A 14,054-nucleotide genomic window follows, 5' to 3' on the forward strand; every position below is an offset into this window, starting at 1 on the left:
GCAAAAATACCAATAACAGACACAAAGAAAGGTAACAATTTTAAGGCAAGTCTGTTTGGTAGCGCAGATAAAATATGTGGAAGAACAAACAGAAGACTTAGAGAGAGAAAAACATCTTGGTGGAATGATAAAGTGAAAGAAACCATAATGAAAAAGAATAAAACCATAAAACCTCTTTATGTGGCTAAGTCTGACAGAAGAATCAACGACTGAATGGACAACAATAAATTGGAAGGGTTGGCAAAAGAATATAGATCCAGGAAGTTGGAAGTCAAGAGAATTGTGCAGGAAGAAAAAGAGAAAAGTTGGGAAGAATTTACAACTAAACTGGAAGAAGACAGTAAAGGGAATATGGAAATGATATATGGAATAGTAAAAAGTAAAAGATCAGATAAAGAAGCAATTACAGCTCTGGAGATGGCAGATGGGAATATAGTTTGCAATATGAAAGATATCAGGGATACAATGGGACAGTATTTTGACAAGCTCCTAAATGGCCCTAAGGAGATCTCTGTTGAGGACGTAGGACACAAAACAACAGAGCAAGATATCCCAATTACATGGACAGAAGTAGAGCAAGCTTCCATAAGATGAGAAATGGTAAGTCAGCAAGAGCTGCTGAAGTTACAGCTGACATGATTAAAGCTGCTGGCCCACCAGGAATACACTGGCTGTATTTTTCAGTTCTGAACAGTTCAACAGTTCTCAGAACAGTATAGAAGGATAACAAAATACCTGAAGACTGGACAAAAGGGATGATAGTTCCTATCTTTACGAAAGGGAGTAGAAGGAAAAGTGAGAATTACAGAGGCATTACCCTCCTATCACATGGCCATAAAATTATGGAGATCACTGAAGCCAGAGCAAGGGATATACTAGAGCCTATCTTAGAAGAGGATCAACATGGCTTTAGAGCTGGAAGAAGCATAACAGATATTTGCTTTGAGGATGTTGGCAGAGAAACACTGGGAAAGATGAAAAGACCTAATTATTGTGTTTGTGGACCTTGAAAAGGTATATGATAATGTTTCTAGATCAACTATTTGGAAAAGTCTTAGAAAACTTGGTGTACCGGAGTACCTTACAGGAAGATCCACATGCTATATACTAATTGCAAAAGCTGTGTCAGTATTGGAGATGGTCACTCTGAATGGTTCAATACAACCAAAGGAGTACAACAGGGAAGTGCCTTATCACCTCTTCTATTCACAGCAGTTATGGATACCATTTTAAAGGAACTAAAATGAAAAGCTAATAAAGACTCTGGTGTTTGCAGACAATGTGGTAATATGGGATGAAACAGAGGAGGGAGTGCAAAATAATCTGAATGCATGGTGAAAGAAGTTTGCTGATTATGGAATGAAATTGAACCCATCAAAAACAGTAGCACTGAAAATCACCAGACATAATACAGAATGCAACATAAAAATACAGGACCACCAAGTTGAAGTAGTACACCAATTCAGATATTTAGGAAGCATAATGGCTAGTAATAACAGAGATGAGATAGAAATAACAAACAGAGAAACAAAGGCTCTAACTTTTACAGTATTGTTAGACACCTATTATGGGATGAGAAGGTCCCACAAAGAACAAAAATGATCCTGTACAAGTCATATTTCATTCCCAAAAAACAAACCAAACACCATGGCACTACAGCCCTTGAAGGGCCTTGGCCTACCAAGCGACCGCTGCTCAGCTCGAAGGCCTGCAGGTTACGAGGTGTCGTGTGGTCAGCATGACGAATCCTCTCGGCCGTTATTCTTGACTTTCTAGACCGGGGCCGCTATCTAACCGTCAGATAGCTCCCCAATTCTAATCACGTAGCCTGAGTGGACCTCGAACCAGCCCTCAGGTCCAGGTAAAAATCCCTGACCTGGCCGGGAATCTAACCCGGGGCCACTGAGTAAGAGGCAGACACGCTACCCCTACACCTCGGGGCTGGCTCATATTTCATTCCCATCCTTACATATTCTCTGGAAACCTGCACACTAACATCAAAGGATTGTAGTAGGATTCAAGCCTGTGCAATGAAATTTCTTAGAACTGCCTTCCAAAAGACACGACTTGATCATGTGAAAAATAATGAGATCCGATCTAACCTAGGTCTAAATGAATAGATGGAGGAAAGACTTAGGTCATCTAGATTTAAATGGTTTAGGCATGTTAAACGAATGAATAGCTAAAGGTTACCATGTGCTTATCTGGAAAAGAGAATAACAGGTAGAAGACCAAGAAGAAGATGGATGGACCAACTGAGGGAAGAAGTGGAGAGAAGAGGATGGAATTGGGAATCTGTCATGGACAACAAAATATTTTTGAATAGGCAACTTTGGAAGATGCTCGTTTCCAAACAACCTACCCGGCTCGCAGGAAGGGCTAACCGATGATGATATCAGTTGGCATTATTATTAAAATTTTATATAAATAATAACATTAAAAATATAAAATCATCTGTTTAGAGTCCTGGGTTCGAGAAAATAACATTTTTTTGACATGCTCGTATATGTGTATGGTTGAAGTATTAGCATTTGACATAGTCCTTGGAGAAGAGTTCAAGAATTAAATTTGAAACAACAAAAATGTAATTAAAGTTGTCATGAAATCAATAAGGCCATCTTACATGTTAAATAAATAATATTGAGTAAATAATATTTACATAGCATAAAATAAAAGAAATCGTATCTCTGGCGACCTCGTCCAGAAAAGTTTCCAGAAGTGCAGTATTTCTAATCCTATGGTTGGCAGTGAAGATAATGTTGTGTGGGAAAGTGATGGTCAAAATGATAGTGAAAGCTCCAAAGTTGGTACTTCTGACGATGAATGAAGTGTTGGCTATCGTTCTGTGATTGATAACATTTTCTGTGTGTGTTTTAAATAATTTATTATTTCAAGGACACTTAAAAACTGTCTGAAACTATTTTAAATTCATGAAACATACATAGTGAAATGGCATTCTTGTTCTGTAGCAAATATTGTAAACAAATTTGAGTGAAACCTTTTCTTTAAATTTTATCCTTTAAAATGTAGGGGGTGTCTGGCCGAGGCGGTAAAGGCGTGCTCGGTTCGCCCAGAAGGACGTGGGTTCGAATCCCCGTCAGGAAGTCGTAAAATTTAAGAAATGAGATTTCAACTTCTAGAGGTGCATATGGCCCTGAGGTTCACTCAGCCTACACCAAAAATGAGTACCAAGTTAATTCCTGGGGGCAAAGGCGGCTAACCACTCTACCTCCATCACGTGCCACGGTTAACAATGGTGGAAGCCTTTACCTTCCACTCCTCCAAGGGCCATCAAGGCCTATATGGAGGTGTCTTTATCTTTGTCTTTTGCCTTTAAAATGTAGGGTATGGGTCTTACTCAGGGGTGGGTGGTACTTGGGATTATACAGTAATTTCCAACATGAGACTTTAATAACGGGACGAATCTTCGTAGTGAGTGTTTACGACCATGTGCCCTTCCTGACATCAACCTCATTAAAGGAATTAATAAGATGAAATGAGTAACAAAAACTTACTGTGTTTACTTTATATGTAGGCCTAAAAGTTGTGTTCACCATTTGTTGTCTTTTTACATTTAGAAATGCTGCCTTCCGATGAAAATAGCCAGTATAACTCAAATACATTCATACGTTTGTTAAAGAATAGTGTAGAATGTTTACATGTGCAATTTATAGCTCTCTTTAGCTTAGAAGTCATGTGTTCACTGCACAAAATAGAAGAATTTCTGCTTGTTCATACATGAAAAATGAAAATAAATCTGAAACAAAAGTCCTATGAAGTCAAGTGATGCAGGAAATAGTAGATTAACAATTGAATTTTTAACCTTCTTGCATTCAGGCTATCTGCGGGAGTCTGCTCGTAGGAGCTCAGTTGTGATTTTGCAACCAAAATATAAAAAATTAATATGTAAACAGTTTGACACATTTTTTAATTACAGAAGTCTCAGTAACACATGAAACTATGAGTATTTCAGAAATAAATATGCCTTAGTCCTATTATTATAAGTAATGCAGAAAAATATGTACTAAATTATGAAAATAGTTTTCAATACGAGAAATATCACACATTATAATGTCTAATTTTTTGACTATGGAATCTGAATCATTTGTTATCAATACGATTTGTGTATTGCTATTCACTCATGAAGTATGACACTAAGTCATTCACTGCACATCACATTCACTGGTCAGGTTCCTCGCGGTCAGATTCATGGTGAGCAGCTGCTGACAGTGGGGTTCGAACCCTCTATGTCCCGAATACTGGATACTGGCCGCACTTAAGCAACTGCAGCTATCGAGCTCGGTTGATACAAAATAACTTAATGGCCAGTCATTTGTCTCTGTCAGTTGAGCAGTAGGCCTACCACACAGTAAACCTGACACTGCTCTCATTTGAATTATCGTCTTGCACCACAAACTTCCCTGTTACCGACGTGTCGTCATTCCAAGTAATGTCATCTTCACTGCCATCTTGTCAGCCACGCACTGCAATAAAGAGCATTTGAGGTCCCGTCTTTTTAAACCTTTTAGAAATATTTTCGTTCCCAAACAGTCCAAACAGTGTAAATCTATTCACAAATGGTTTCTGGAGATGGTCTCTGATATTCCCAGGTGGTGTATGTGTAGCAAAAGCCACTCCTTCTGAATAAAGCTGTGCTGTGGAAAGCGTGCCAATCCATCAGCTGATAACTGGCGTATGTTACGAGTTGTACTTCTGAATGTCATACATAGTGACTGGAAGCATTCTTTTGATAACTGCGGATGTGCCAAAAGTTCCACGACGGGAAGAATAAAAATAAATAACAGGAAAACTATATATTAGGTACACTGGCGAGTAAAACAATCGTTATAATTGGATAGTTTTTATCACATTTTAAACTTACTTCCGCAAAAATACCTATACTGGAATTTATGAATGTCTACAGGTGTGGCGGTAATGCATTTTATTATCATAATGTTTAATTTCGCACGTTCGTTGTCTCCATTTTTGTATTAACGCATACTCTAGTATGTTTTGTCTGGAGTCTCCGAAAATCGTGAAAAGTAAATGGGACATAAAATCAATATTATTATTAAAATATGTTAGGTGCATGGGCGTGTAAAACAATTGTTATAATTGGATAGTTTTTATCATGCTTTAAACTGACTTCTCTCCAAAAGTACCTATATTAGCCCGAGTTACGAGATATTAAACGATCACTTTGTTAATGGTCTCGCTTGTTATATTAATAGCAACAACCGTGAATATTTCATAAATAAAGTAAACTTGTTTCCTCATCCCAAGGTGGTGCAGCTGTTTTTAGACCCCCCCCCCAGTGGAGGGGAATTACACCATTTTTGCCGCATATTATCCTTCCTGCCATTCATAAATCTCTAGCAGTACGGTACCGGTAATCAAACTCAGACTCCCGTGAACGGCAACTAATCGTGCTAATCATTATGCTGGCGGACACTGTTAATTAGAAAACTCAGATATATAGCAAGACTGATGCATGATTGCAATGCACGTGACGGACATGAAACTACTCACCTATTTGTGCGACGACATCAGAGCTGCAGTAGGCCTATGCTACAGAGGCAGACATTTCTTAACTACGAAACACAGATGTACCGCATGACTTCGACACATGTTTTCATTCAGTGGCTCGTGAGGATGAAACTATTCATTAATTTGTGCAATGTCATCAGAAGTGCAATAAGACCTGTACATGTTTTGAAGCAGAATTGTTGTTCTCTGACGAATTATGTTGGGGGTCTTGTATGCGAGATGTATTTTTTTTCATTTTCTTCGTCTCAAAAAACCTGGGGGGATATAATACACGAATAAATTTTGATACTTTTACAGTTTCACCAAGGTGCTGGATTTTTTTTTATTGCTAGTGGCTTTACATCGCACCGACACAGATAGGTCTTATGGCGACAATGGGATAGGAAAGGCCTTAATTAAGGTACAGCCCCAGCATTTTTCTGGTGTGAAAATGGGAAACCACGGAAAACCATCTTCAGGGCTGCCGACAGTGGAATTCGAACCCACTATCTCCCGGATGCAAGCTCACAGCCGCGCGCCCCTAACCGCATGGCCAACTAGCCCGGTTTACTGGAATTTAGTCCCGCAGGAGTTCTTTAACATGCCAGTAAATCTACCGACAGGAGGCTGACGTATTTGAGCACCTTCAAATACTACCAGACTGAGCCAGGATCAAACCTGCCAAGTTGGGCTCAAAAGCCCAGGGTTTTGCCATCTGAGCTACTAAGCCCGGCAATGAGAATCACTTTTGGCAACAACACTGTCTACATCATCTGAATATTCGGAATTCTGTCGGCTTGAACTTGGTCCAGCCATTGAAAAAAAAAAGTGACACATGTACAAGTAGGATAGGAGTAATAAAAATATATATAATTATTTTTGAAGTAGCACAGCAAACAAATAAAATCCCAATGAAACAATACGAATTCTAAATTAAAAAGATAACAGGACCAAATTAACGTATTCATAGGACAAACAAGAACAGATCCACGCAATGACAACTTTGAACCACTACAACATAAACACAACCCTCACAATAGATTTTATTTGTCGAAAATAAAAATATTTCTTAGGACTGGTGGATCTATTTGTTGAATAATTGAAAAGTGTAAGTTATTGTTCAATTATCTATTGCCATCTAGCAGCCACACACATGACCAAAACACCTAAGTACAACAGAGCTATACATTGGTGCCATGAATGTTATTGCCGTAATCTCTTGCACTGATAGATCGGCATACTGCAAGAGGGTTAAAGGAAATAGATGAATACTGTTACCTGGGTAGATGAATAACTAATGATGGTAGGAGGAGGACAAAATGCAGGCTAGTACAAGCGAGGAAGGCCTTCCTAAAGAAAACAAATTTGAAGATTTTTGTATGGAGTGTGACATTGTATGGAAATGAAACATTGACAATAACTAGCTCAGAAGAAAGAAAATAGAAACTTTTGACATATGGTGTTAGAGAAGAATGTTGAAGGTGAGATGAGTAACTTTTTCCCTTAAACTACTGATTTAATGTTGCACTAGTAAATGAGAGGTTTTTGGTGATGTTAGGGTAGGAAAGAGCTACGATTGGGATGGAAGTGGTCATGGCCTTAATTAACGTACAGTCCCACCATTTGCCTGGTGTTCAAATAGAAAACAACAGAAACCATCTTTAGGGCTGCTGATGGTAGGGTTCAAACCCACTATATCCCAAATGCAATGAGATGGGTAAATCATATCACAAATTAAGAGATACTGAATCAATTTGGTGAGAGGAGAACAGTTTGGTGAAATATGACCAGAAAAAAATAATTATAAGACACGACATGGACCCCCAGAAAGTGTTCAGACTTACTGTAGATTTACCACACTATTAAACAATGACTTAAGTCAGAAACTGTGCTGCATCTGTCACAGAGAAGGGTATGGGAAGGAGGGAAGGGACTGACAGTTTTAAACGTGACAGTTAACAGAAACTGATGACTAAAAGGATGATGGATAATGAAGGTTTTATTGTACCAGCAAGTAAAGATAAAAAAACCCTTACCTTGCAAACATCAAATCTCTGTCATACACAGGCTACAGCTACTTGCAAATGTAATTCTCTTTTCTACTGAATAAACATCCTTGAGAAAAATTACTGATTGTATAATATTCATGTATGAAAATAAAAAATATAAAACTAACAGTCTAATCATATTCCACTCACATCTAACTCAGTTTCTGTTTCAGGTAAACCCAGTAGACCACCCTCAGCTTCTTCAGATGACTTTTCCAGTTCCTCGATGATGGGCCGAGAGCCAGTTTGAGGACGTTCTCGAATAATGTAATACCGTGTCGATGCACCAAAGTGGAACGTGCTGTCAATAGGAAGCTGTGTGGGTTTGTGAGCTTCCAATCGCAAAGAACCAATGAAAGTGCCATGTGCTGGTGAGCAAAAAGTTATCACATCATTATGTACACAAATGAAATATCACTAAAATGAACAAAAACAATGTAATTTCTCTCATATATAATAAAACCACACTGCATAAGAATATTACACAATAAATCATTTTTGGAAAGTGTTTAAGGGAGATTAGAGGAGTACGCCTACACTAGCCTGGAGTTTTGTGGCCAGATCAAAAGTGAAAACTCACTCTAACAATATAAAGAAGCGGTGCAGAACTACATGGGGAAGGAAAGCAACTTTTTATCTTCCCTTTTCCTGATCTGACTTTCTTCTTATTTTACACTTCCCACATCAAGACTGAAGATCTGTCAAGATGGCCCCTCAAAACGTATTGAAGCCCACTTTTCTGATGAAGGCGAGAAGAAGAGACGAGCTTGTCGGGGGGTTGAGAAGAAATGGATGTAGAAGAATTGGGACTGATGAGGAGAGAGGCTATTTAAAGTCAGGAATGTATGAAGATACAGAGATCGTCCTTTTCTTTTTGTGTTTTCATATTTGTCCTTGTCTCCTGTGTATGAAGATACAATGAGTGTTCTTGTCCTTATGCGTTTTCATATTTATTCTTGTCTCCTTTTCTATTGTTCCTTCTTCTCATGCTGACCTGTCATTGTGTTTATCTTATTATGTAGGTGTTCCTACTCTTGTTTCTTTCTAAACTGTACATGACTTTGTCACTCGTTTGTTCCTTTCCATTACTTATACGATGTTTGTTTACCATGCTGCAAAATACTATGCACTGGTATGGCTTAAAACTTATAAAGTACAGAATTTCATGATGATCAAAAGGTGACTAAATTTACCGACTAAATTCTGTTATCACAATTAAAACTGGATCTATTAGATCTACACATCTGTAATTGGCTTGCAGTTTTAGATCACATCACACCACAAAAACCATGCTAACAAAATGTTATTCTGAGTGAAATCATAAGATCAGTCTCAAATTCAGCTACAGCTTCACTCTAACATACTAACTTAAAGAAGAAGCATTTTTTAAATTTATTCATTCTTCCTCAAATGTCGAAGTTGCCAAACTGACCTAAGTACAATTTAGAATTTAAAAATTTACATTCATTTTGATGATAATGTAAAAACAAAATTAGGCAAGTTAAAGAATGACATGGTTAGAAAGGAAGTTGGGATTGAGACATCGTTATTAGATTGGGTCAGCATGTCCAGATTGATGTGGTTTGAGCATGTAATGGCGATGGAGCCAATAAGGACAGCTTATGTTAACTTGGAGAGATATGTTGCAGGAAAACAGATGGTGGGAAGACCAAGAACTAGTGATGGGATAATCAAATACAAAGTAACTGCTTATTCCATTTTATTCAATTATATATCCCATTTGATTATTCATTCAAAACTCCATTTGAATGAGTGAGGCAATCAAATAGCACATATTTTTTCGATTTGATTATTTTTTTATTATCCATCCGAAACTCCATCAGAATCAATGAGGCTATTGAATAGTGAATTTTTCCGTTCAATTATTTTTTCAATTATTAATTCGGAACTGAATTCGAATGAATGAGGCAATTGAATAGTGAATACTTTCAAAATAATAAAATGAAAAGTGATGTTATAAAGACAGTTAATTCACTCATTCAGTTTCAACATTTGGAGATACATTTGGAAAAAGGTGTATTTCTATTTTTCCTGCTTGTGGTGCCCCTGCATAGGTAGTCGGAATTGAATTTCCATTACCTAACTGAACGTCAGCATTCCAGAAACAATACAATGTTTTCCAACAATCGGGAAGGGCTTGTATCAAAGCCAATCATTACAATTATTTCTGCAAACATAGAAGAATTATCAATGTGTAAAGAAGAGCTATTACACAACCTTTGTTACACCCACAAATGTGATTTATTATGTGCTCAGGAAACACATAGGGGCATTCATCAACGGCGTCCTAAGATCCCAGGAATGAAATTAGTGGCCGAAAGACCTCACGGCCAGTATGGTAGTGCCACCTTTGCCAAATCAGATCATAAAATTCTTACGACTTCCATCACAGAACAAAATAATGTTGAAATAATTATTGTAGAAGTTAGTAACCTTGAAATTTCCTCTGTCTACAAGCCTCCTAATGAGGTATTCTCATTTAATTCTCCTGCTAATTTCAGCAGTCAGAAACCATCTGTTATTGTTGGTAATTTCAATAGTCATAGCACTGTTTGGGGCTACTCTCAAGATGATCAAATGGAGATGCCGTACTAGAGTGGGCAGAACTGCATCAACTATCCTTGATCCATGATAATAAACTTCCACCATCCTTTAATAGTGGTAGATGGCAACGTGGATACAACCCTGATCTTATTTTTGTGAGCGAGAAATTAGCTAATCAAAGCATAAAATCAATTTGTACACCAATTCCTAACACACAACACCGCCCAATTATGTGTCAGTTGGTACCAGCAATCCGGCCACACACTGTGCACTTCAGGTGAAGGTACAATTTCAAGAAGGCAGACTGGCAAAAATTTACCACAATGCTTGATGAGAGGATTACAAAAATTGATCCCGTTCCAGAGGCATATGAAGAGTTCTTGAAAGTCATCCAGTATTGCTCCAGAAAAGCTATACCTAGAAGGTGTAGGACCAGTTACATTCAAGGTCTTACCTCTGAAACATCCACTTTGCTGAAAGAATATCAAGACCTTTTCAAAAAAGATCCTTTCAGTGACAAAATTATCCACAGCTGACAGCGTGTTATTTCCTCCATTTCAGAATCCAAACATAACCAATGGATTAAATTAATGGAAGAGATGGATATGGGAAGAAACAGTAACAACGCGTGGAGGTTACTTAGGCACCTCAGTAACGATACAACTAAGACCTTAGTACATAGCAACGTTTCTGCAAATCAAATAGCTAGTCAGCTCGTAGAGAGCGGCAAATCAAATAAAGCTGGGAGAGGATCAAAGCAAAAAGAAGAAAAGCCGACTAATCAGGAAAACAGCATTCTCTCTAACCGGTTTGCTATGGAAGATCTATATAGAGCGCTGAATAAATGCAAAAATGGCAAGGCGGTCTTGATGACATTTGTATTGAGCAACTCAAAAGATTTGGTCCTGTCAGTAAGTAATGGCTCTTGGATTTATTCAACAACTGCATCAAATATTGAAAAATTCCTAAACTGTGGAGAAAGGCAAGAGTTATAGCAGTACTCAAACCTGGCAAGAACGCAGGTAATCCGAAGAACTACCGACCAATCTCTTTGTTGTGCCATTTATACAAAATCTTAGAAAGAATGATTCTGGACAGACTATCTGAAGTGATAGACCCATTACTCACACCAGAACAAGCTGGCTTTCGACCAGGGAAAAGTTGTACTTTGCAAATACTGCACCTCACACAATATATAGCAGACGACTATGAAAACAACAAAGTCACTGGAGTAGTTTTTGTTGACTTGACATCAGCCTACGATACAGTTAATCACCATATACTGCTTCGTAAAGTGCACAGTATAACTAATAATAATAATAATGTTATTTGTTTTACGTCCCACTAACTACTTTTTAAGGTCTTCGGAGACGCCGAGGTGCCGGAATTTAGTCCCACAGGAGTTCTTTTACGTGCCAGTAAATCTACCGACACGGGGCTGTCGTATTTGAGCACCTTCAAATACCACCGGACTGAGCCAGGATCGAACCTGCCAAGTTGGGGTTAGAAGGCCAGCGCCTTAACCGTCTGAGCCACTCAGCCCGGCTCACAGTATAACTAAGGACTATAAACTCACCCAAATGATTGAGTGCTTTTTACAGAACAGAAGGTTTTTTTGTTGAATTCCCAGGCCAGAGGAGTAGATGGAGGAACTTAAAGAATGGCCTTCCACAAGGGAGTGTGCTAGCACCTATACTTTTCAACATCCACACCAATGATCAGCCTCGCCCACAAGGGACAAAGAGCTTTATTTATGCAAATGATGTCACTCTGGCAGCTCAAGAGGAAACGTTTGAACTAGCTGAAGAGAAGCTCTCCCATGCTCTACAAATTCTAAGTGGTTATTACCAAGAGAACCAACTAAAACCAAACCCATCAAAAACACAAGTCTGTGCCTTCCACCTAAAAAATCGACAGACAGCGAGAAAATTGCAAGTGATTTGGGAAGGTAAAATATTAAAACACTGCTTCACTCCCAAATATCTTGGAGTAACTCTTGACCGAACACTAACCTATAGAAAGCACTGTCTGAATACCAAAAGGAAGGTATTTGCAAGGAACAACGTTATGCAGAAATTATCTGGTTCAACGTGGGGGACGCATCCTCTCCTTTTAAGAACATCAGCAATAGCCCTCTGTTATTCAGCAGCAGAATATGCCTGCCCTGTCTGGTGTAGATCTAGTCATGCTAATCAAGTAGATGTCGCCTTAAATGAAACCTGCAGACTCATTACAGGATGTTTGAGATCTACACCACTTGATAAAGTTTATTGTCTAGCAGGTATCCCACCCCCAGATATTCGCCGTGAGTGTGCATCCAGACTGGAGAAATCTAAAGCACTGAACCTGACGACCCATACTTTATATGGGTACCATCCAGCAACCCAACGGCTCAAATCAAGGAAAAGCTTTCTCCATACAAATGAAAGCCTCACCGAATCACCATCAAACTTCAGAATGAATTCACGGCGTTCCAGATCCAGCCACCTTGCAGGATGGATGACGCCTTCTGAAAGACTTCCTCCAGGCCACGAGGAAAGCTGGTCAATATGGAAGACGCTCAACAGGTTGCGTTCAGGAGTTGGAAGAACAAAGACCAACATGAGAAAGTTGGGTTTTGTTTGTGACTCCTCTCTATGTGAATGTGGTGAAGAACAGACAATAAGCCATCTTCTTGTTTGTAACTTGTGTCCAACTACTTGCTCTCTCCAGAATGTGATCGACGCTACCAAAGAAGCATGTAAATTAGCTGCTTATTGGTCACACCACATTTAATTAATTTTGTATTTATGTAGAGCATAAATCACATCGTTACCTGCCATCATCAGAAATGATTAATGATTATAGTACCAGATTTGTTACTGTCCTGTATAATTGTAAGTATAATGTATGTTTCTGACACGATTAAATAAATCTATTTGCTTATTTCAATCGATTATCCATCCGACACACTCAAACCTAAAAACTGATTCATGACACATCCAAATATTCTATGCGATACAAATGAATGATATCTGAAACTCATTTGATTATTTATTCAATTATTTAAATAATTGGATGGAGGTTATTTGAATATTCAAAGTATATTTGATTATGCCATCACTACAACTGAATGACATTTGAAACTCATTTAATTATTTTATTCGATTATTTGAATAATCGGATGGAGGTTATTCAATCATTCCATCACTACCAAGAACCCGCTGGATGGACATCGTCAACAACAGAACACATCTCAATAAGACAGAGTGGAAGAGGTTCACCAACAGTACCCGGGAACTGGAACTGTAAAATGATGATGATGCAAAGAAAGTAATCGTTAGTGGCAAAGATATATAGAAGAAGCAGCTGAAATAGATAAAAAATATAAAAAGAAAAATACTTTCAATGATTTAATTAACAGGGTGGTGCGTAGAGGTGATGTCTCAAGATCTATCTTTCAATTTATGTATGCCCCAGCTCACAATGGTCTCATTCAGCACACTAAGTAGGTCACCAATAGTTTAGGAATGGTGCTCCCTGCATGCAGCATGTGCTCTATAACCTTGATGTCCTCAAGGTTGTACTTAGTGAGATAATAAGGAATGGTTGGTGAATATAACCTCTTTTCTCCTTCATCAACTTCAGCAGGCTGTTGCGCATGAGATTCAAATCTGGTTTATGATTTCCATGACCACCTCTCTAACTAAGGTAATCATTTCAACATCAATAGCAAGTGTTTAGAGATATGGAATGAAATTCTACTAAATAACCGTAGAAGAATCGTTCCTGGTCGTAATTCCAAACACAACTTCTCAAATGGTCTCATTTCTGAAAAGTAAAAGTAACATCTTCCAAACACCTTGATTCAAAAACGCCTGTTTCCGAAATTTCAAAAGAACGTATTTTCTGCATTCACTATTTCCAAAAACCATT

General features: G+C 38.2%; 1 protein-coding gene across 4 annotated transcripts in view; it reads right to left on the reverse strand.

Annotated features, from left to right (window-relative positions):
• Nucleotides 1–14,054, reverse strand: part of NiPp1 (nuclear inhibitor of protein phosphatase 1) — a 152,070-nt gene that overhangs the window by 113,827 nt on the left and 24,189 nt on the right. For all 4 annotated transcript variants that reach the window (XR_010859535.2, XR_010859534.2, XR_010859533.2 and 1 more), the window contains exon 4: nt 7,725–7,942. Coding sequence is in view for 1 of the 4 variants with exons in the window: in XM_067143280.2 (XP_066999381.1) it covers nt 7,725–7,942 (218 nt within the window). In the remaining 3 variants the exon portion in view is untranslated. The remainder of the gene's footprint in view (nt 1–7,724; nt 7,943–14,054) is intronic.

The sequence above is a fragment of the Anabrus simplex genome, chromosome 3, assembly GCF_040414725.1.
Source record: "Anabrus simplex isolate iqAnaSimp1 chromosome 3, ASM4041472v1, whole genome shotgun sequence".
NCBI classification, from domain to species: Eukaryota; Metazoa; Arthropoda; class Insecta; order Orthoptera; family Tettigoniidae; genus Anabrus; species Anabrus simplex.